The sequence below is a fragment of the Coffea arabica genome, chromosome 7c (assembly GCF_036785885.1).
Source record: "Coffea arabica cultivar ET-39 chromosome 7c, Coffea Arabica ET-39 HiFi, whole genome shotgun sequence".
NCBI classification, from domain to species: Eukaryota; Viridiplantae; Streptophyta; class Magnoliopsida; order Gentianales; family Rubiaceae; genus Coffea; species Coffea arabica.
In genome coordinates this window covers 36629068-36654201 of record NC_092322.1, presented here as the reverse complement: position 1 = coordinate 36654201, position 25134 = coordinate 36629068, and the positions used below count along the sequence as shown (strand labels likewise).

Here is a 25134-nt window from a genome sequence, read left to right as displayed (position 1 = left end):
ACAAATTATTGAAAGATTAGCGATAATTAGAGGTGAAAGAGATTTTCAATGAAAATGGAATTTTTGGAAAATAAAAATATAAAAAATAACAAGAACAAAAAATAAAACTCTCGAGACTTGGCAACATAATTGATCGTACCAGTTTGATATGAATGCTTGGCTTTATCATTCGTACTACTACCACCCCACTTGGCTACTAGATGCTAAACTAAGTAACAAGAAGAATAAAATTCTAAATATTTTTTCTTTCACATTGAACCATGTGAACAAATCCAGAATTACCAATATGCCCAATCCTACCAATTTAATCCTTCACTATAATTCAATTTCTCTTCAAATTAAAATCTAATCAAATTAACAAGAAGTAAAAGTCTATATAGGTCTCCCTCAGATTGTACCATACGAAGAACATTAAGAATTGTTAATGAAACCAGTCCTACTAATTCGGTTTACTTGCTTGATTTCATATTTCGTCCAACTACCACCTCTCATTATTATATATCCTTTCCTATTCGGATCAAACTAACAGCAAATACCACATATTTCTCTTCCAATTGAACCTATAATTAAATTGAGAATTGCCAAGCGAATCAGTTATACTGATTTAGTCTCATTACTTGGTCCCATATTTCATATGACTACCACCCCTCGTCATTATACATCCTTTTCTCTTTGGATCAAATTAAAAACAAATAACTAACAAGAAGAAAGAAATTCCACGTATTTTCCTTTTCAATCGAACGATATAATTAATTCCAGAATTGTCAATCAGTTTAGATATAGAGGTTTAGGCTTCATTTGGATCGAGAGAAAAGGACAAAAAAAAAGTATCCTGGGAGAAAGCCGTACCATGTCATTCCTTTGGGAGTTTTAACAAGGAGGAAAGAGAAACGAAATGAACGGATAGAACTCTCTCTAATTGATGAAAATTTTTCCGTCCAAGATTGAAAAGAAAAGGACTAAAACTTGTTGGGCGCCAAAAGATATTTTTAATATGACAATTTCATCCTTTAAAAGCTGATACAAAAATTTATTATTTTCAATATATCTTAAAGTTGTTCTTTGCAACTTTACGTATTTGTCATAAAATCCTTTTTTTCTATATCTCCAACTCTCAAATAAGGGAAAGATATTTCTTTTCTTTTCTTTCATTGAACTCCCAATCAAAATACGCATCTTTTCTCTTTTCTTCTTTTCTCTTTCTTCGTCTACTCCCAGGCTTTCTCGGGTCACATAGTTCATATTGTTACCACCCCGTATCGCTATAAGTCCTTTACTATTCGGGTTAAATTAAAAGTTAAACTAATTAACAAGGAGAAAAGAATTCCACATAATTTCCATTCCAATCAAGCCATATAATTAAATCGCGAATTGTCAATTGGACTGGTTCTACCGCACGTTAAAAAAATCTCAGATTGCAAGAGCCAAAAACAAAAAATACGAAACGGAAACCCAAAGTCTCAAAACTCACTCTTCAGCGCTTCCCTTATTTCTCCCTGGCGGAGAGAGAGAGAGAGGAAGAAAAGCTGCAGAACTGAGAGGTAATTCAAGAAAAATTCCCTAAAATTTCGATTAATTTCACCTGTATTTCGGTTAATTTCTGCTCTGAACTCTATGCTGATGTATTAATTGGGTGAATTTTGCACTGGATGGAGCACACACGCGCACACCATAAAACACACAGTTCCGCACGTTTTGATTGTATCAGGTGAATTTTTTTTTGCGCTGGAAAGCTTTTTGGTGTCAAATGCCTTTTTTTTTTGTAGTTGTTCTTTCATTTTTTTTCCTCTTTTGTTATTTGAAAATTTTGGGGGGCTTTCTTCTTAACATAAATGAATGTGGTAATTTGATTTCCCTTTTCTGGATTATTTCGATGTTACTTTTAGAGATAGGTAGTTGAATTTGAGTTTTTACTGTGAATTCGGGTTTTTTCTGTTTATACCTGGGAAGGTTTTGAATTTGGTTAACAAAGATTGAATCCCGAAGTCTGGAAAAGACTGTACGGTTGAGAATTTTCTGTCGCATTTGAATCTTCAATTTACTATTTGTAGTGATTTTTTTCCATTTGTTGATGGAATTGTTGTAAAATATTTATGTAACCTAGGGAGTATTTAGAACTTTGGTTTTGAGGGTTCACAAGAATTAAGTTGTCCGGTTGTTGATTGTGCTGTGCAGTTTTCTTGACCTGATTCTTGTTAAGGATATACAAAACGATATTCTTACTTTTTGCCTATCGGTATGATTGTGTTATTTGCAAGGTCCGATTTGGTAAAAATTTTTACAAGAAAAACTAGGGTATGCAAGTAGCGTATTTTAGAGGATGCGTTGTTAGAGAAGCTAGGAAAGCTTGACTGGCTTCTTTTTTAAAATGTAAACTTTTAGAAGTGTTTAACATGTGCAAATGCTATTCTCATCCGGGTTACTGCAAGGTAACAAATAGCATGGCATTTGGATTTGGAATGCTATCATAAGTCTTGCCAAATTGGCCCCGGCTGAAGATCTAGTTATTTTGTGCTTTGTAAATTGGAAAACTTTAAATTATTCTTTTGCAGGTGCTGACCAGCAAATGATAACAAGTTCTACATTTTTATAGCTTTGCTTTTTGGAACAGCAAGAACATGAGTGCTCTGCCTAATAAAAGGTCGCATGAGGAGGGCGGAAATGGAAGTGGTGGTATTAGTGGCAGTCATGGAAGTGCTCTGCTCCAAAGTTCCAGCATGAGGATTCCAGCACGTTCCCTGGTGTGATGGGTAGACTGGAGTCTTCAACCTTGGGTGATTACCATAGTCATTATGACATAGGGCAGGATGCTTGGATGCCTAAGCCTCCTGGGACTGAATCTCATGATGCAGATAGAAGATCACCTTTGCTTCCAATGTACCGAGTGCCATCATCTTCAAATGACTTTTATTCGGATCACCCTTCAGGTTTTGAAAGCAGGTTGGAATTTTGAGATACCAAGGATGGAACTAAGGACCCTAAATTTGAGAACTGTGAAAGTAATGTTGAGCAAAGGGAGTTACATATAGGCAGTAGGCTTGATAAGGATGTGAAGTTTGACAGCAGAGGAGATGACAATAAAGCAACCAAGCATGAAAGGGAAACATATCCAGAACACAGAGCTGACATAAATGGTGGGGCAAGCAACCATCCGAACTGGAAAAATGCAAATTAACAACACGGGCAAAAGGTATCTGATGCCTCTGGAGGGAATGTGGATCCATGGAAAGCATCACGATCCAATTTGCATGGCCCAGTTGAGGGCATAAAGGAATCCACAAATGTGGAGGAGATGGAGTATGCTGAAGCATGTGAGGCTGTTGCAGAGAACAAGGTTGATTTTAAAGGGAAGGATAAGTTGAAAGAGAGAGATATGAAAAGGAAAGAGGTAAAACAAAGGGACTGGGGAGAAAGGGATAAAGAAAGAAATGACTGGCGAAACACTTTGCAGTTGTGCAGCAATAGCATTAGTGAAAACAAAGAGCCAATGCGGGAAGAGAGAGAAGCTGAGAGGTTGGAAAAGGAGAGGATAGATCTTTTGAGAGAAAAGGAGAAAGTAAATGAAAGAGAAAACGATTTTATGAAAAAGGAATCGGGGAATGGATCTGAAAAAGAAAGTCCTCGCAGTGATAAGGAAATGTTAAGACATCCCCAGCAGAGCTGCAGAGCAAGAGAATCTAACATCAGAATTAAAGAAATAAAAGGATAATGATAGTTGGAAAAATGTTGACAGGGATCCTAGAAAGATGAAAAAGGAAAGAGATGCAGAGGAGGAAGGCGAAAGGTATGACAAACTCAATAAGAATCATGACAAGGAGTCAGACGAAGGATGTGGTGAAGATGAAGGAGGTGCAGAAAGGGAGAGAGAAGTTTTTAATATGGAGTTCAGCAGTGTAAGAGGATGCTTAGGCCAAGGGGTAGTCCTCAACGTACTCATCGTGATCCTTGTTTTAGGTCTCACAATCAAGATAATGAAGGGTATGGATTTCAAAATAGTTGTGTGGATGCCTATTATTTACTTGGAGATGACAATATACCATGCTTTGTTTCTTTAGATGCATGTTTTGGGATATTTTGATACTTCAGGTCGTGACTTACCGAAGCTTTTTTTTTTCCCTGGTTTTGGTTATTACTCTTATACTTTTAATAATTTACATATCAACAATCTTTTAATTGTTGCTAAATGCCACTTGTCATGGTTATTTAATTTATTCTTTTTTATTTGAAAATTTTAAAATAAGTTACAATGATTACATGCCTAATATATAAGGGTGTACTTTGATCTGTTGCGAGTATTTAGGTGCTAAAGAAGAACAAGATCTTTCTTGTAGATCTGGGTTTTTCTTAATCTTTGTATTGACGACTCAGGATGAAGGGTGTTATTTAAAAGGGAAATGCATTTTAATGTGGTTCCTTCATGGAAGTTTCTCCAAGTGTCTTGGGAAACTAGAAATACTGAAGTTTGAGGATTTTATGAAAAAGAGTGCAAGGGAAAATCTTTTGCATACACGTGCATAATCTCGGATCATATCTGAACTGGTGTTTAGATTAAATACTAAATGCCAGAAAAAGAATGTAATGAAATGGAGATATTGAACAACATGAAAGTTAAGTGTGCTTGCACATTGATCATGCATGTCTCCTACATTATACTTGTAATTCCATATTCAAAGTTATAGGTGAGCATGCGATTACTAGGTTTATTATCTTGTGAACCACATGATAGAATTTCAAAAAGGAATTGCCATTTTTTATGAAGAATAAAAGAACTGGTATATGAGTGCTTAAAAGAAAGAAAATCAGAGTAAGTGAGCGAGTGAGACATTTAAGAATCAAAAAGAGGATTGCTCACTTCTTTCGCCCATTCAAGTTTGTTCATAATAGGTTCACCTTTGTGTCTAACAAGCGGTACTTTTTTCTGTCAGCAGTTAGCATGTTATAATCATTGTGGACAAGTGGCATTTCATAAAGGGCCTCAACATAATTTCTGGATACCAAATAGCACAACAGTGGATTGTGTTAGAGCTCACCAACATGTCATTGGTTTATGTATTATCTATCACAAACTATAGATATGGTAAGGCAGATATATTGCATTTTGAAAGCTTGGTATTGTTGCATTATATTGCAACTAAAATTTTTTCACAAGAACAAAATGACTCTAGAAATAACTATAGGTGCTTTAAAAAAAAAGTCTCTGGTGGAAACAAGATTTTCTATTCAACAACATGATAAATGGCCAATATCAGAATTGGTGCTGTTACGTGTCTACTTAAGACTAATAAAGGAGAACAACTTCAAAATGAAATGCCAGTCATATAACTCATTTTAACTTGACCAAATTAGGTAAAACAAATCAGGAAAAAGAATTTCAGAAATCTCACTGACATTGGGTTTTAATTCAAAATTGATTATCTCATTAAGAAATTTCCTTGTAGTGATTGATTGTATCAAATTGTTTAAAACTTAATTCTATGTTAACCATAAGTAACGTATTTTTGTGATATACAAACTTTAAATGTAGCTTTTACTATTGTAGAGTGCATAGTATTGTCAAATTTCATGTGATACAGGTAGTAACTTTGCTAGGCGCTTCCCTTCCAAAGCCAAATTAGTCATACTTGGGTGTCATGTCACAGCTTGTCTAGTGTCTGCGGGAAAAGAGGCTCAGGATATGACGAACTGGACTCATTCATCACTTGATTGAGTTTTTTAATCCATTTGACTCGCCTGCCTAGCTTTATTGATTGGGTTTGAGTGCAGTGTTTGACCATGTATCCTATCATACACCTATTGTTTTCCTCTGTAACTCTATAGTTTTCTTTAGCTTTTCTAAATTTGCTCAGAAATTATGTCTTGAAAGACTGTTAAGAGAATCCCAATTCCAAGAATTTGTTTGTCAGAAAAGCTTGAAAAGCTAAAGATGTAAGCAAAAGAAAATGAAAGTGTGCTTGAGAGTTTAGATTGTTTTAGCTAATATTAGCTAATAATAAAAGTGAAAAGCAGCAGGATGCCCCAAAAAAGCTTTTAAGCTACAATGAGCTTATTTTGAGCAAGGACAGCCTTTTAAATGCGACTAAATAATGTCAAGCAAAAGAGAATAGCCGCTGACATGTGTTTCAATTATATGATAGATCATATGTAAAGGTTTTCTGTGTTACTACAGCTTGGGATTGGATAAGTGCACCATATAAGCATGTGAAGCTTATGGAATATGCTCAAGGATAGAAGGAAAAAATGTTATTATGTAATTCTAACACATTATTTATGACATAGATTCTGATTTTGCGAAAATTAAAAAGAAGTCAATCTGAAATTCTTGAATACAGGATTGTTAGGATCTTCTTTTGTTTGGGCTGGAAAACAATTTTTTTAGATTGTTGACATTCATCATTTCAACGTTAGGCGAGGGTGGGATTAATCTGAGACACACACCCAGTATACACTGCATTTCATCTTCATTAGTTTCAGCATTGTATGCATGGTGCGTTTTGCTGAAGGCTTGAACCCATAAGAGTAACCATCTAAAAACTTGTGAATGAATTTGATTGTATAGGTTTGAAGTAATTTGTATTGCAATTACTTGACCCTATTAGACTCCCATTTTCTTTTTTTGTGTGACTTGAAGTGCCATAAGGTTTATAGGTATGAGCCATTTGGCATTTATATCGGTCAGTTAATTTTGTTCAGAATCAACAATTGTGAATGGATATAGAAACTCTGTTAGCCAAATGGCAATATTTGAAAGATCCGGCGTTATATTCTATGTTATAAATTGAGAAATACCCTGGTTCAATGGCTGTGCAGAATTTGTGCAGAATCAATGGCTGTGAATGGATATAGAAACTCTGTTAGCCAAATGGCAATATTTGAAAGATCCGGCGTTACATTCTATGTTATAAATTGAGAAATACCCTTCTAGTTCCCTGATTGATCCTGATGCTGACCTAATTCTAAACATGACCCTTGATAGGCACATTGGTCCTCCAAAAGATCTTCCATCTAGAACAGATCTCACTGATCTACTTGTTTCTCTTGTCACTGAGATGCAACAGTAAGTTAATTTTCTCAATTTTATTGTGGGTCAAGTTGTATAGCACAGGTAGAGTTAGGTTTTGCATCTGTATGTGTGTTGATCTGCATCTAGAAATTTGTTTAACTTTTGAGAGCATCTGGTCTTGGCACAAATCCTTGATGAATGTGGAATTTAGAATACTTTTTCCTACTTTATCTTTAAAACATAATTGAACCTTCTTGAACTTTAGAGTTAGAAGACTGATTTGGACTACCTTTTGGGATGTGTCATAGCTATTAAATAGAAGCTTAGCTGCGCCTACTATATGCTTGATTAATTTAAAATCTGGTGCTTTCCTATTTTAGGGGGAAATGGAGTTGGGAGGGTTGAAATCAATGCATATTTATCCTAGATCCATACCTTGTACTAGTATATAGTGCTAAAGTTACGAGTTTTAATGCATGGAAGGGTGTGGATTTAATGGGTGAGTATGGATCAAGAGTCTCCAATTAAAGTTATATGTAATGGTTTCACAGCTTGTGATAATTTCTTTTGATATTGTTTTCAAGATCCTTATGTGCATGTAATGGTATGAATATGACACCAATATTTCTTAGTATTATATAAGATGGACACTCTTACCATGTTGTTTGTCGATTAGTACACTTGATCATAAGAGTAGATGTGCCTTGCTATTTTAAGAAGAAGAAGTTAGTTTTGTGCATGTTCTCTTCTTGTATAGTAGTACTTTCAATCCCGTGACAAAAAAAAGGTTATTTCTGTGGAATACTTTCTTTTGTTGCTGTACAGAGCTGATAACAAGGCTTACATTATGATGGTCAAATGTGGTAGAAATTTGAGTAATTCTGTAACTACTGATCTGGCGGTTAGCTATTTTGACATGCAATTTGAAGTCATTGCACTTGAAGTATGTCCATTTGAGGCATATATGGCATATTCAGCTATTTGTCGTGTGGCTATTATTTTGAAATCTTATATCAATGACTTCAGTTTTCTATCAGTTTGAGTAAAAGTGTCAATTGCCTGTGTTTTAGTTTGTTGAACTCCTTTACGCCTCCCCAAAAGAGTGACTTTCTGTCTGTTTCTTTTTTATTCAGTGCTGTAGTGTAGGAGGACTAGTACTCTTAATGTTGCCTTGTACTCAATCTGGCCCAAGTTTAGATTTGCCTACTTGATTTACTGATACCTTTTAGTCTCCCAGAGGGTGTCCATTATGTGTATACCATTTTGTAAAATCAAATAAATGCCACCTCTCACAAGGTCTTGAAAAACTGCTGAGACATGATGAGCTAGGGAAAAGTTTGGTAAGTGGTGGTAGATATAATATTTTGCATTAGTGATGCAGATTTTGTTTAAAAGGTATAGGTAGACTAAAAGTATTAACCTTTGTAACCTTTGGTTTTTGCGTGCACTTCCTTACCTGCTTCTAACATATTGTTACAATTTCTAGGGTGAATAATTACCTATGGAGTACCATAACCTCTATTAACTGTTTGAGGAATTATATATCCCACCCACGATAAAGCTTCTCTGGACCTTCCATTGAATTCTGAAACTAGAAGAAAAATCCTTGCTTAGAAATTTTGAGCATGACTTGAGTTGTTAAATTGCGGAAAGGTAGCACAGTGCCACGTTAAATGAGGTCCACTTTATCAACACTAAGTTTGTACCAAGGAATGAAAAATTGTATTTTATATGATTATTTGCTCAATTATTTACTGCATAATGGAAACACTTGACAAGTCAGCGCATGAGTAAAGGTTAATATTGCAACGTACAATTATTTCTGTGACAATGATTTGATGTTAGTGGAGCTATGGATTTGCATTTATCATTAATACTGATGACAAATTTTATGTATTCTGAGTGGTCTACCATCTAGTAGATAGTAGTTTGCATGCTAATGTGAAAAGGAGACTTCGAGTTTACTTGTACAATGTTACTTATTACTGATTGGTTCAAAGATATAGGTTACTTACTGCCTTTTGCCCTTTGTTTTTTGCAGGTCTCAAGGTAAGCTGTTACGTTGATTCATGCAACAGAGAATTAAGAAGTTGATTTATAGAAGAGGAGTATTTGCATATAAATGTTGGCATAACTTGACTATTTTTGTCTTTGCCCATCTGTACTTCTTTTTCATATGCTTTCAGACCCTTTGATGACTATACAAAACATAGAACATGTGAACTGTGGCTTATCATGTAAATGGGACATAGTTTGGGACAATGCAGAAGAAAAGTGCTTCATAGTTTGGGGACAAGTCAGAAGAAAAGTGCTTCATACTTGGATATATTTTCAGCTTGAATTTAATGAATGCTTTACTCTGTGAATCATTTATTCCGTGACGCTATGTAGGAAATTTCGTGTTAGATTGCTGGTGTTGGGCTACCGAGTTAGTTATATGAAAAGGTTACAAACATTTGCTTTGCCTTGTAAAAAGTCTGCATTGATATTTTACATGAAAAATTTTTGGGCTTTTTGATGTTATTTTCTATTGTATTGAATGGATAGAAAGTTATACTTGATATGTGCCCCTTCTGGCTTAAGATGCTCGAATTGGATTATGCCTGATATGGTTTGACTAATTTAATCAAGATTTGATTGACGTTTTGTTCTGCTGTTATAGCATCTCATGGAAGCACCTCTCTCTCTCTCTCTCTCTCTCTCATTCATGAAGCCACCTATACAAATGTGTGTCCGCGTGCACGCTTGTAATGTGTCTGTTGTTCAGGTTGTTCTCTCAGCTCTCTCCCCTTTGCATGCCTCTGTTTTGTGAAATCCTCGTCCATTATAAGCATCCATATTGTCATAGTCTCAGTGCACTTAGCGCTGCTAAGGAGCTAGTTTTCATGCATATGTTCTACTTCCTAAGCAGCATCAACATTTCTTCCATCTAGAACGGCAATTGTTTGTAAAGCCACTGTTATTATTTTCAGACTTTTGACTTGCTTTAACAGACTTCTGAGATCACACTTTTTAACCTTTGGTATAGAAAAATGGCTCAGAAATTATAAATCATGAGGGAAGTATAAGATTGTAACTCATCCATTGTCTTAGAAGTGTCCCAGTTTGTAACCATTCAGAATATGCTTTGATAATTATTTCCTAGCAAGTAAATTTACAGGAATTTATATTGAACAATGGTAAGATTTACTGTCAAACTTATTTTCGGGCTTTTTACAATGGTTTATCTCAAATGCTTTCTTTGAATGTGGATTGTTTGGAGTCAGATGTGGATTGTTTGGAGTAGTGATTTTCTGTGTTTTTTAAGTTGTGAAAAAGTAGTTGAAGAAATAACAAAATTTGAATTGAAACAGGCATGTGAAATTACAGATATAGAATTACCATGTGGAAGTGAATTCTGAAAATGAAGGGGGAAAACGGAACGGAAAGAGTAGTTAGTTCCCATACCTGGAATTTAAAGACATTGAAGTTTGGTTGGAGGGAGTATCTCTGCTGCATGGGGGAAATGATTAATTTTGTAGAGTCTAATGGTTCAAAACTTTCCCCTCCTGGATGCAGAGAGGGGTGAACCAGTAGGTTCCCTGGTGACAAACTGGCAGTGTGATTTCATCTAAGATCCCATCTTGCAGATTATAATACCTTTTTCAAATACACTTTGATGGATTATTGGGTAATGAGAATGCTGATGATATTAATTCAGTTCATGGCTTGCTTACAAATGTGGTACCATGCTGCTTCACCTTTACTCAGCAGTGCAGTCAGGACCTTTTACCATACTAGGTTCCTTTTTGTACGATGTTTCTTCATTTGGAATTGGTAATACATTAAGGACCTTTGACAATATTAGTTTCCTCTTTTTTTATCTTCCAAATTCAAGAAAAGACTTCCTGAGCAGTTCGTGGTATGCTTAGAGATGTGATACCTTGCTTCTTCATATCTACTCAGAAAAACAGTCAGGAGCTTTGGCCATACTAGGTTTGATTTTGGTATGGCACTTCATTTGTACTTGGTAATGCATTAAGGACCTTTGACAATTTTACTTTCCTCTGTTTCCATCTTCCAAATTCATGAGAAGAATTCCCTGAGCATCTTTAGACTCTGTCTGAAACATGTTTGCCAAAGACTTAAAAATTTTAAGGTGCTTATGTTCCTCAGTTTTTGATTGGACCTTCTGTGTTGTTCGAATACGTTCAGTGGATTGTGATAGGCTTTTTTCACTTTCATGGTCTTCTTTGTGTAAATTACTCAATCATTGGGCTTAGATTTTTTATCATCTTCTGTGTCACAATTTGTATATTAAAGTTGTCTTGATGGCAGGTAAACCTGATTTGTCCACCAGTGTTTATAAAGTTGGTGAATGTGTGCAAGAGCTAACTAAAGGATGGAAAGAATATGAAGCATCTCAAGCAGATAAGATGTCTGAAAGTTCTTCAAATGGTCCTACTCTAGATATTTGGATACCATCTGAGCATGTTTCTGCAGCAAACCGCCAGGTGATTGTTTGAGTTGTTTTCGACCCCTCTTTTGTGTCAAGTAGGCATCATAATCCAAGTATGAGGTGTGTGCTCCAAAATGAATGGCTGTACTTGAGGAACTGGAAAAGATGATGAAAAATGTATTTCTGCATTTGGCCAAAATTTTCTGTGTGGACAAAAAGTGAAAGACTGGATAACATATATGAGGTATTCAGTTTAAGTTGGGCTAGGTTTAACTTTGAGTAAAAACCTAGGGAGCCCTTGAACTATTGCTGTTGTCTGCTTTTGGAACCTAATCTAAATTTTGTCCGATTGGCCCTTGAACAATTAAAATTGCATACTTTAAGGACTTTCGGTGACTTTAGGCATAACTTTGGCTGGATTTAAAGGGTATATTTGTCCATTCGTAATTTAAGTTTCGGAACCAGCATCAAAAACCCTAAAAAGAGGTAACCCTTCAATTTCTTAAGCACACCATTAGATTTTTCTTTACAAATCCTCTGAAAATTGAGTTTTACCAAAAGATTTTGATAGTGAAGCTTTTAAATGACTGGAAAAAAATTACATGCGAGGCATGGTGCAAAGCTGAAGCTTTTAAATGACTAGAAAAAAACACCACATGTGAGGCATGGTGCAAAGCTTTTTTCTTATGGGTAAAACTCGATTTTCAGAGGATTTGTGGAGAAAAATCTGATGGTGTGCTTAAGAAATTGAAGGGTTACCCTTTTTTAGGGTTTTCGATGCTGGTCTCGATGCTTCAGTTATGAATGAACAAAAATGTCCTTTAGATCCCGCCAAATTTATTCCTAAGTCACCGAAAGCCCTCAAAGTGTGCAGATTTAATTGTTTAAGGGCCAATCGAAAACAAAATTTAGATGACGGGTCAAAAGTAGACAACAGCAATAGTTTAAGAGTTTCCTTGGTCTTTTACCCGTTTAACTTTTGATGACTAGAAGAGGTCTATTGTTGGGTTTCATAAATAAGACCTTGTGGAATAGCTGGCATCTTGGAGCAAAAGTCGTTGCAATTATAGTTTACTTTGTAGAATGCATTTTTCCAAAAATATCTGTGTTGGTTCTTGTTGCTATTCTTTTAGTTATGAATTCTGGTGATCTTCTCTGGCAGCATTTCTGCCCTTTGCTTGGTTCTAAAGCCATCAAATCTGCTCTGTATCCACTGCTCTCTCTCTCTGGTTCCTTTTAACTAGATAATTTATTTGTACAAATCTCGAGTGAGGATGTTGCTCAGCTCTGGAATGTTCGCTCTTTTTTTTTTCCCGCTTTACGAGACATTATGGTATCAAATTGATTGCCTACAGCAAAAGGTACTTGTTTCTGGTGGTATTTTAAACTAGATATTACAGTTGTGAAGTGGTTTGTATGGCACTTTTCTGTTACTGAGTTATATTAATTGCCTTTACAAGATCTACTTCTTTTCTGAGCTTGTGATACTGAAAGCTACTTTCAGAAACATATAAAAAAGAATCAGGGAACACATTTGGTTCCCTTGGACGAACCTTCTGGTTTGTTTAAGCTCTTAATTGGCTGCACTTTGCAGACTTTATTCAGCATGGCGTTTGACTAGCCATTGGACTGAATAGGTTTGCTTTTGCTTCTTTATACCAGTTCACTGGCAGCATTCTGACTATAATGTTGGAGATTCGCTGGACACTATAAAAAGTGCCTTAATTAACATGGTTTCCATTATTGTATGAAAAAGGTTATGAAACCGAAATGCTAATTTGCATGTCAATTTGATAGTAGGAGATCTAGAAAAATGAAAAATGTTAAATTGGGTATTAATATCATGAACTGTAAGAATTAAATCACCTTTAGGGAAAGTATGGAACATATCAGAATGTATACAAATAAACGTGAATTAATTGATTTTACTCTTATTTTCTTGTCGTCAGTCAGGTTAATCTAATTCCACTTTCTTTGTGAGGTTGCCATCTCTCCTGACTGATTTTTTGTTATCACTACTTGCTTGCATCTAATTGTATACTGATTGAATTTTCTTGACACTACATATGCTCAGGTAAGAGGTAACCAGCTGTGGGGAACAGATATATACACTGATGATTCGGATCTTGTTGCTGGTATGTGGTTTTGTATTTTATTTGCGTTTTGATATTCTGATGACCATTTTGGGAATTATAGATTGCATGATATGCTCCTTTCTCTCTAGTTCTTATGCACACTGGCTATTGTCATGCGACTGCATCACAGCCTGAAGCTACTATTCAGGAGTTACGTGTCGCTATCAGAGTGTTACCTCCACAAGAATGTAAGTCAGGATGAAACTCGATATCTACCATTTCTGGTGTTGAGTGCTTGCAAAGCTAGTTTAGATTGAAATTTGCATCATATGAATGCTTACTGTTTTGAAAATCTTAATACTAATTTATGTCATGTTATAGAGTACTCAAAAGTCACAATTTGCAATAGAAGTCATTGACGTTATTTATTCAGTTTTTTTTTTTTTTCCATTTAACTTGGATAACTGACTTTACAGCAATCATCTCTACCATTATATGGTTTGTATTTAGAATATGAGGGTCATGTGTATCTCACTGATTCAGGGGGTTGCTTGCGTGTATATATTCAGAAGATTAGCTGTTGCATCGTCAGGCAGCTTTGGAACATTTTGCTTGTCTTACATCTTTGGAATATGTAACACCAACTCTATATGATTACAGAGTGATTACTGAAATTTATATTCATGCTCTTGGTCCCAAAAATAGTAGGAAACCTTGCAAAAATATGATAACATAGAAGCATGGATGAATAAGGATCTTGATAGTTCTATAGCTTATCACCTAGCTTCTGTGTGGTCAACCGAGCTAAAATTGTATCCTGTCATAAAATGAGAAACTACTACTGCAGCTTGCAGGAGGACTATTTATCTGGCTGCAAAAGCCCAATATTGCCCCAGAAGGTGCAGTGACCAAAAAATATCCCAAATGAAGTGCATGCTGACAATGAATGATTTAGATATAGATTTTGAGCTTGAGCGTAAGCATCTTTACCTAGTTGACTGCTTGCTTTGTCTCTCATCTTGGATTCCATATACCATAGCTTCTGCTATTTTCTAATAGTATTAAATTAAATAAAAATATTATATCTATCTTGCCCATAGCTTTTAAAAATACCAGTTGCTATATTTTTGACTTTTGTAACAAGTTTTTGGGGTTAGCAAGTTGTCATGTCAAGGGAAATTAAACTGTAATTGTGATAAACAACATTTTCTCAATGGGATTGACCCCCGGTGTTTGGAGATATTTGTGCATAAAGTCGATTGTTCATTTCTTATTTCTACATCAGTCGAGATATGTCTAATTGGTAAGTGAATTATGTTAAAGGCTATGTTTCAACGCTGAGAAACAATGTTAGATCGCGTGCGTGGGAGCTGCCACTCGCTGCAGTTACCGTGTTGATCGTTGTTGTGTTGTGAAGCTTTGAGTTCTTACTTCAGTTTTTCATTTCTCCTATGCTTTCCTTTCTTTATCTGCGACACTCACTACTAAGTTTTCTCAACTTTAGAAGTTGCGTTGTATGAATCTTTTGTCTCAATCATTCTCTAGCAATTGTATTTGTTAACTTTGTGATTGTCAATTGCTTGCTAACAATAAATGACTTGGTTTAAGATCTATGTTTAATTGGTTTACTCTTTGGGCTGAGAGAGCAGGGAAGTTTTATTTGATGGGACATAATTTAATGTTTCTTCCACCTTACATGTGCTTCAGAAAGGAGGGTCAATTTCTGATATACAGCGGTGTCCTACACATTCATCTTTTATGGAGCCTACTCTTGCCCCAGTTGCTGTTGAGCACATGACTACAAGGGCTACAGCTTCGGTACTTATTCAAATCTCAGATTAAACTCTTTCTGTGTGAACATTTGCTTTCCACCTTCCTGATTTTGCATTATCTTTCCTGGCTTTGTTGTTGTTACGTGTCAAACTTTATTTGATGCTTCTGGGAAAAACAAACACACACAGGAATGATAATTCTTCTGAAAGATTTAGAAAAGATGCTCCCTGTAAGGTGCTAAATACAATGCAGCTAACTTTATATTTGGGAGTTTAATAGTTAGGGCACTTATTTTCTTTTTTTCACTTGCTCTATATTGGTTATGTTGTTAGCTACGGATCTGAAAAAGCTGCTGTGTTTATTCTGGTATTCCTCCCTACTTTGGTTTCAACTAAAGAGCTGGTCTTACCATGATGCTCCAGGATCATGTCCTAGAGCATATCATGTCTTAGATTTGCCATTTTCTTGGTCATTATAGTTCAAAATTTTTACATTTAAATGGGATTTGGTGGTCATATTGTTGTACTTGGGGTCCAATGTATGCTTGAAAATGTTGATTTTCCCTTTTTCTGGGTGAACTTTTGACAGCTGCTATATTTCTTTGTTTATGTGATTCCATCATCTTACAAGAATATTCAATTTTTCATTTTTGTGATGGGGAGGGACGGGATGGTGGGAGCTGTAACTGCAAGCTTTTTATTGTCTTGGGTTGGACTTGTGCATTTGCTGTGGCAAACATATACCAGATTATTGGCGCTGTGTTATGGCAGCTAATAGTTATCAAATGCTAATTGAATGGGCAGGAAAATTTTTTTCTTATCTTATTTTCTTCACCTTCTTTTTCATTTTCCTTCAACTGGTTTTGCTTTCCTTATATATTCATTCTTTTTTTCGAGAGGAAGGAGAATTCTTTAAGAGCATTGAATAGATGTTTTAAGTTCTTGTAAGCTATGGGTTCTCAAAATGTTCTGAATAGATGGATTACCCCTTATAAATTTCAGGAGACACTAGATGTGCTCAAGGAGCATTGTTGGCTTGCTGAGTTGTATCTAACAGATTGCAATTGTCAAACATGCATATCATGTTTGGTTTACTGAGGATGCTGCTATTCTATACTTTTTCCTGTTATTTTTAACTAACGCTTTTGGTTTCTTTATCCCCCCCCCCTCTCTTTTTCCCACGCTCTCTCTCTCTCTCTCTCTCTCTCTCTAGAATGCATTACAACAACAAAGATTTGTACAAGAAATTACTGTACAGTTCAACCTATGTGGTGAGCCTTGGTAAGTAATATGAAACGGACTGTTCTAGTTTGCTTCTTTTGAAGGATTTTATTTTTGCTTTTGGGTACTGATTATTGGTAAGTATTAGAAGTTTTTTCGTTAGCAATTTGAATAGGAAGATTATGGATGCCGGGGGATGGGACCACTGGCTTAATTACTGAATTTTGTAGTAAGATTTTCTCTTGTTTTTAAAGCTACGAAAAAGGGTGCAATCTGACACTTCTCCAGTATTGTTGTAAATTCCATTCGTTATCCTTTGTTTTTGGCCTTAGTAGATTGAAAACTAAAAAAAGGAGAGAAAGCACACTTCTTCATTATCCTTTTAGACTATACAATGTAGAAATATATACACAAGTGTGACCTGATTTAGATCCTAAAATCATGCTAATCTAAATCAATCTATAATCTAATCAAATCTTCTAATATTTGATACTATAATTAAAGCAAAGTAAATCTAATCCAATCTAATCCTTCCTAATATCTAGAATATCAAATCAAATCACATATCTATAACACTCTTCCTCAAGATGGAGCATAGATGTTAACCATGTCCATCTTGCCACAAATATAATCAATTCTTGGACCACTTAGAGATTTAGTGAAAATATCAGCTAACTGTTCTCTAGTTCTCACATGATTGGTTGAGATCAGGTTTTGTTGAATTTTTTCACGAACAAAGTGGTAATCAACTTTGATATGCTTTGTTCTCTCATCAAAAACTGGATTTGATAGTAGATGAAGAGCAGCTTGATTGTCACACCATAACTTCATTGGAAGTGAATTATTGATTTCCACGTCACATAATAATTGATGTATCCATATAAGTTCACAAGTGGATTGTGCCATAGACCGGTATTTAGACTATGCACTAGAGCAAGATACAATTTTTTTGTTTCTTACTTTTCTCTGACACCAAATTATCTCCAAAAAAGACACAATATCTAGTTGTAGATTTTCGATTAATTTTAGAACCTGTCCAATCTGCATCTGATAAGCATTCAACATGAGAATGACTATGGTTATCATATAGTATACCACGTCCTGGAACTCCTTGAAGTTAGGGGCGGGCAAAAATACCTGCCGACCTGAAAAGCCGAGAAACCCGATTCGACCCGAACCGAAAAATAAAATACCCAATCCGATTTCTCTCAGCCGATCAAATAGGGTCGGGTACCCGAAATATTCGGATACGGATATGGATCGTAAAAGCAAAAACCCGCTGGTACCCAATCCGGGGTATATTATGTAACTATTAAAAATATAGGGGCAATTTTATAATTTTATAAGTTATTAACCCTAACCTAAAGAGTTCAGCCGACATTTTGATCGACTGCAACATAATTTACCTGTGTTCATCCTCGCTGCTAAAGCCTTCCCTCATTTTCCCCTGCTGAAAATCCTCCCTGGGCGGCTCCGCCCTTTTGTTTATGTTCTTTACTACGGGAAAATTGCTTGATTTTATATATAATGTATTATCATTTGATTTTTTGTTGATTAGTATTGTTTTTTTTTTCTCAAATTTTCTATTGCCCAATGATGGAAAAAATTGTTAATATTGAGCGGATTGACAGGGTTTAAAATTCAACGGTTGCCTTTGCACTTCACCGGAAAAATTAGCCGCCACCCACCTCTGTCCAGGCAATCCCTTTGCGCCGCTCCTGATATGATCTTGAAGCCTTGCCTCCATGGTTAGACTTGCTGCTAAAGCCTTCCCTCATTTTTCCCTGCTGAAAATCCTCCCTCGGCGGCTCTGCCTTTTTGTTTATGTTCATTACTCCAGGAAAATTGCTTGATTTTATACACACACACTGGTGCTTGGCTTGGCTGATTTTTTTGTCGGTGATCTGTAAAAGGCATCTGTTGAATTACCTGTCAAATTCTGTCTATGATTCATTGAAGCTATGAGATCTGAGGGCTTCTGTGAGGCCCCAGTCAATTCGTAAGTTAAGGGCAAGAGTAGAATAAAAGCTAAGTTGAAGTGCAAGGGTTACAAAGCAAATAAAGCACTTTTATGTGATTGGTTAGCCTAATAAATATTTTGTTTTGTCTCGTGATTATCTTACAATCCTAAGGTAATAAATAGTCAAAGACAATTGTGAGGCCCCGGTCAGTTCGTAAGTTGATATTAGGGTTAGGGCTAAGAAGAAAACCCTAATCTCGGTTAAGATTGAAAACCCTAGTTTATGTATTATTCGGAAGTTCAATCTATAATTTATATTCGGTGTTCTAGTGTGTGTTTTGGCATAAGTAAATCTAGGATTCGTTTTAGTTTACAAAGATTTAGCAAGTTTGAATTGGTTAGCAAATCCTAGAGTAGCAAACCTCTAGTGTTATAATTTATTAGAAAGTTTAAGATGGGTTTAAAAACCCTAAATTTGTCAATGTTCTAAAGGTTGTTGTTTAATTGTTTTTATTATGAAAAAAGTATGTTTAAGTATAGGTGATTAAGATAAGAGAGTGATTAGTAAAGTAATTAAGTGTGATTACATGTTTTAGACTAGATTAAATTATGACCTATGGAGTTAATTGAAACATTACCGAATGTTTGAGGGCAAGAGTAGAATAAAAGCTAAGTTGAAGTGCAAGGGTTACAAAGCAAATAAAGCACTTTTATGTGATTGGTTAGCCTAATAAATATCTTCTATTGTCTTTGACTATTTATTACCTTAGGATTGTAAGATAATCACAAGACAAAACAAAACAAAACTTGGAGAGAAAGAGAGAGAGGAGAGCCGAGATTGAGAGAGTAAAGAAAGGAAAGAAATTCTTCAAGTTCTTCATCTTCTAGCCTTTCATCTTGCTTTTGAAACTTGAGGGAACAACTTAGAAACTTGATTGTTGAAATTTGATCATCCACCAAACTTATTTGAAGGTATGTCATCTTTTTTAAAAGATAAATTTTGGGGTTTTTAATCTTTAAACTATGGAAGTGATGTATTTTGTTGTGATTATGGATTTGTATGGTGGATTTGATGTTTATATTGAAATTTCATGGTTAATTTTAGTGTTTTGTGGCTGTTGGAAATTCGGTCAAAAGAGAAAAAATTAAGGCTTCTTGCTTTAATGCTTTCCTTAGTTGCTTTGATTGAGAAATTGACTTGTAGATGGAATTTGTGGTGTGTTGATTGTTCTTGTATGATTAGATTTTGGTAAAATCAGATTTTGATTATGAAACCCTAGACTCCATTAGGTTAGTTTGGCTTGGCTAATGACTAGTGAGTTGGGGTTTAGCTAATTGACTTTCATTAGTGCATATGAAGTGAGGATAGGGATTTTGGTTAGTGTTTGGTAATTTTGTGGTAAAATAAGGAGAGAATTTCGGACCACTCCTAGGCTGATATACCTATGGTTGTTTGGTATTAAATTGGTTAGAAAAACTTGTATAAGAATCATAAAAACGGACTGTGCGGTTGCGGCGCGCAAAATCGGCAAATCTGGAAAACTTGGGCAGTTCAGCATCCGAACTTTGGCTTCATTTTTCTTGATGTTACGTACGGATTCAGAAGTTCCTCAAAACATGAAAGTTGTAATCTCATAAGTTCTGAATATGCCTGTAAAATTTCAGGTCAAACGGATTAGTGTATTCTGAGTTATAGACAAAACACTCAAACCTGTTTTAGACACTAGTTTGTGCTGCGTTTTGAAGTTAGCCTCTGACCGTGCATTTTTTCGTTTTGATAACGTACGATTTGGGTGTTGACTCCTTCATAAGAAATGTAGATCTTGGTTTTAGCTTCGAAACGGTATAAAGTGCGTCGAAATCCGAGTTCCGTAGCTCCTGTTATGACCAAAACAAGATCGATCGTCAGAACTGCCTTTGAATATGGACAGTTCTGACGGGTACTTTGACACTCAAATTTCGTTCTGTTCTGAGTGGATTCAGGTCTTGGCCAAAACATCAAAATTTTAGCCTTATGTCTCAGCTTTCTAATGCCTTTGGAATTTTCTGATTTGGATTTGTGAGCTGGGAGTTACGGTCCAGCAAACATACCTTGTCCGTTACTCTAGAGTGCGAATTTCTGGAACGGTTTTTTGCACTTTCGACCTATTTCCATTTAGATCCGGATTGAGGTGTCTTCATGAAAATTGTAACCCTTCCTCTTAGATTTGCAACGGTACCTCATGTACCTTGATCCGACACTCGTAGTTTCAATTAGGCTCAAAACAGTTTTGACGGTAAAGCGATGAGGTTACCATTTCCGATTTCCGTATGCCGTTTCCGCACTCGTATGTGCCGATTTTGCCGTGTTGCTTGTTTTAAGTATGTTAGTAACCGTTTGTGATATATTGTGACACAATCTTCTATTTCAGACGTTGGTGAGTTAAGTGGAGCCGGTGGGACCTAATAGCTACTCCTCGCGGCACAAATTTTGAACTTTTGCTCTTTTGTTCGTTGAGTAAGTATTCGGGCCGCTCTTGTGTGTTAGTTGCTTATGTGTTTCGATATGTAGGAAAAGGGTACCTAGACGAGGGTGTACTTTATCGCACTCGATCTAAACCTTAATTTGCGCACATGTTTGTATATGGCATATGTATATAAATCATTTTGGAGCTAAAACCCTTGAACTTGTGGCTCGGGGTGACTTTTGAGAAATTTTGTGAAGTTCGTGAAATTTGTGAGTTTGGGGCCAGATCTCATGACCTAGATGGACTATTCGAGCCGGTTAGGGTTTGGTCGAAAACATTCCAACTTGGTTTGAGTTCACCAAGTTTGTAAATCCGATTCACCGATTATGTTGACAAAGTGTTCTAATTACATTTTCCAAAAGTATCTACTCATACTATTACATCCTTATAATTATAACCAAGACCAAAGAGTAGACCCTAGGGAGGGTCCTTATACAAACCACTACAACAAAAACAAACATTCTAATTGTCAAACTATTACAAGCAAACCTAACTATACTAGTGTATGCGTCGCAATTTCCCCGCGTCGACCCCTGCTAAGGAAAACAAAAGAAAAGGGGTAAACTATATGCTTAATAAGTAAACAGGGGCAAAAGCGTAAATTTTCACGTATCAACCAATTATACGGTAAGAGTAAAGCAAAAGCAGAAAGATAACATCACATAGTAAGGATACGGGTGGTTCCAAAGCCAAATCATCTGTCATGCATGATCTCCTGCCGACACTCCGTCGATCACAAATAATGGTCCGTAGAACTCCACTTGTACTCCCACCGTACACCTTATCACCCTCTCTAGCCAGACACCTCACAAACTTGCTCGAGCGAACGAAATTGAGCTTGGTTCACAAGCTCGGATCACAAACTTGGTGCACATAATCGGTGAACCGGATTCACAAACTTGGTGATCTCAAACCAGGTTGGACTGTTTTCGACCAAACCCTAACCGGATCGAATAGTCCATCTAGGTCATGAGATCGGGCCCCAAACTCACAAACTTCACAAAATTTCTCAAAAGTCACCCCGAGCCACAAACTCAAGGGTTTTAGTTCCAAAATGATTCATATACATATGCCATGTACAAACATGTGCGCAAATTAGGATTTAGGTCGAGTGCGATAAAGTACACTCTCGCCTAGGTACCCTTTTCCTACATATCGAAACACATAAGCAACTAACACACAAGAGAGGGTCGAATACTTATTCAACGAACAAAAGAGCAAAAGTTCGAAATTTGTGCCACGAGGAGTAGCTAGTAGGCCCCACCGGCTCCACCTAACTCACCAACGTCTGAAATAGAAGATTGTGTTACAATATATCACAAACGGCTACTAACATACTTAAAACAAACAAAATCGGCACATACGAATGCGGAAACGGCATACGGAAATCGGAAATGGTAACCTCATTGCTTTGCCGTCAAAACTGTTTTGAGCCTAATTGAAGCTACGAGTGTCGGATCAAGGTACATGAGGTACCGTTGCGAAGCTAAGAGGAAGGGTTATAATTTTCATGAAGACACCTCAATCCGGATCTAAATAGAAATAGGTCGAAAGTGCAGAAAACCGTTCCAGGAATTCGCACTCTAGAGTAACGGACAAGGTATGTTTGCTGGACCGTAACTCCCAGCTCACAAATCCAAATCAGAAAATTCCAAAGGCATTAGAAAGCTGAGACATAAGGCTAAAACTTTGAAGTTTTGGCCAAGACCTGAATCCACTCAGAACAGAACGAAATTTGAGTGTCAAAGTACCCGTCAGAACTGTCCAGATTCAAAGGTAGTTCTGACGATCGATATTGTTTTGGTCATAACAGGAGTTACGGAACTCGGATTTCGACGCACTTTATACCGTTTCGAAGCTAAAATCAAGATCTACATTTCTTATGAAGGAGTCAACACTCAAATCGTACGTTATCAAAACGAAAAAATGCACGGTCAGAGGCTGACTTCAAAACGCAGCACAAACTAATGTCTAAAACAGGCCCGAGTGTTTTGTCTATAACTCAGGATACACTAATCCGTTTGACCTGAAATTTTACAGGCATATTCAGGACTTATGAGGCTACAACTTTCATGTTTTGAGGAATTTTTGAATCCGTACGTAACATCAAGAAAAATGAAGCCAAAGTTCGGATGCTGAACTGCCCAAGTTTTCCAGATTTACCGGTTTTGCGCGCCGCAACCGCACAGTCCGTTTTTATGATTCTTATACAAGTTTTTCTAACCAATTTAATACCAAACAACCATAGGTATATCAGCCTAGGAGTGATCCGAAATTCTCTCCTTATTTTACCACAAAATTACCAAACACTAACCAAAATCCCTATCCTCACTTCATATGCACTAATGAAAGTCAATTAGCTAAACCCCAACTCACTAGTCATTAGCCAAGCCAAACTAACCTAATGGAGTCTAGGGTTTCATAATCAAAATCTGATTTTACCAAAATCTAGCCATACAAGAACAATCAACACACCACAAATTCCATCTACAAGTCAATTTCTCAATCAAAGCAACTAAGGAAAGCATTAAAGCAAGAAGCCTTAATTTTTTCTCTTTTGACCGAATTTCCAACAGCCACAAAACACTAAAATTAACCATGAAACTTCAATATAAACATCAAATCCACCATACAAATCCATAATCACAACAAAATACATCACTTCCATAGTTTAAAGATAAAAAACCCCAAAATTTATCTTTCAAAGAAGATGACATACCTTCAAATGAGTTTGGTGGATGATCAAACTTCAACAATCAAGCTTCTAAGTTGTTCCCTCAAGTTTCAAAGGCAAGATGAAAGGCTAGAAGATGAAGAACTTGAAGAATTTCTTTCCTTTCTTTACTCTCTCAATCTCGGCTCTCCTCTCTCTCTTTCTCTCCAAGTTTTGTTTTGTTTTGTCTTGTGATTATCTTACAATCCTATGGTAATAAATAGTCAAAGACAATATAAGATATTTATTAGGCTAACCAATCACATAAAAGTGCTTTATTTGCTTTGTAACCCTTACACTTCAACTTAACTTTCATTCTACTCTTGCCCTCAAATATTCGGTAATGTTTCAATTAACTCCATAGGTCATAACTTAATCTAGTCTAAAACATGTAATCACACTTAATTACTTTACTAATCACTCTCTTATTTTAATCATCTATAATTAAACATACTTTTTTCATAATAAAAACAATTAAACAACAACCTTTAGAACATTGGCAAAATTAGGATTTTTAAACCCTTCTTAAGCTTTCTAATAAATTATAACACTAGAGATTTGCTAATTTAGGATTTGCTAACCAATTGAAACTTTCTAAACCTTTATAAACTAAAATGAATTCTAGATTTACTTATGCCAAAACACACACTAGAACACCGAATATAAATTATAGATTGAACTTACGAATAATACATAAACTAGGGTTTTCAATCTTAACCGAGATTAGGGTTTTCTTCTTAGCCTTAACCCTAATATCAACTTACGAACTGACTGGGGCCTAACAATCTCCCCCACTTAGGACAATTTCGTCCTCGAAATTGATTCTTTTGTTCAAAGCGTACCTTCGAAGGATTAGTCACCTCACGTTGACCCATTGCATAGACTCTTGCTGGCCCTTTGGGTCGATTTTTCCCTGCATTTGACGACTTAGTTGTAGTCCTTTCAGTCGGTGGTTTGAGTCCTTCCTTCTGCATCTTAGGGCATCGGGCAATCAGATGTTCGGTGCTATCACATTTGAAACATTTTCGTACCGAACTATTTTTCCAACAATTTTCATCGGTGTGTTTGCCCCCACAGAAATCACAGGTTGGCTTAGTGGCCGTACTTGACCCTCCACGCTGGGCACTCCTCTGGGGCTCTTGCACTATCTGATCTCGCCCAAAGTTGTTCAGAATTCTTACAGGTCGTGGACCGTCTACGCCTTTACTCGCCTTAGCGGGTGGCTCGATTCTCGAGTTCTGTCCAACCGTGAAATCATTCGAGTTGGGTTGCCTTCTTTTTCGATCATGAAAAGCTTTAACCTGTCCCCTGGCAGTCTCAATCCGCTGTGCTTTTTCTAGCGCCTGGCTAAACGTATCCAACTGAGCAGTTGCTAGTGCCTCTTGGATCTTCACATTCAAACATTGGGTAAAGCGGCGAATTCGCTTTTGCTCCGTTAGCACCAGCTC

General features: G+C 36.3%; 1 protein-coding gene across 11 annotated transcripts in view; it reads left to right on the top strand.

The window, feature by feature from the left end:
- The first annotated feature begins 1157 nt into the window (after nt 1–1157).
- The window catches only part of LOC113698963 (uncharacterized), a 31160-nt gene continuing 7183 nt past the window's right edge, over nt 1158–25134 (top strand). Inside the window, exons 1-9 of one of the 11 annotated variants that reach the window (XR_011817516.1) lie at nt 1158–1541; nt 2553–3978; nt 9042–10986; nt 11318–11493; nt 13513–13573; nt 13663–13761; nt 14361–14489; nt 15221–15331; nt 16288–16566. Coding sequence is in view for 1 of the 11 variants with exons in the window: in XM_072056765.1 (XP_071912866.1) it covers nt 11311–11493; nt 13513–13573; nt 13663–13761; nt 14361–14489; nt 15221–15240 (492 nt within the window). In the remaining 10 variants the exon portion in view is untranslated. Of the gene's footprint in view, nt 1542–2552; nt 3979–6973; nt 7055–9041; nt 11494–13512; nt 13574–13662; nt 13762–14360; nt 14490–15220; nt 15838–16287; nt 16567–18137; nt 18453–25134 lie in introns of those variants that run through there. The other 10 variants (XR_011817514.1, XR_011817517.1, XR_011817510.1 and 7 more) reach the window with 10 other exon arrangements.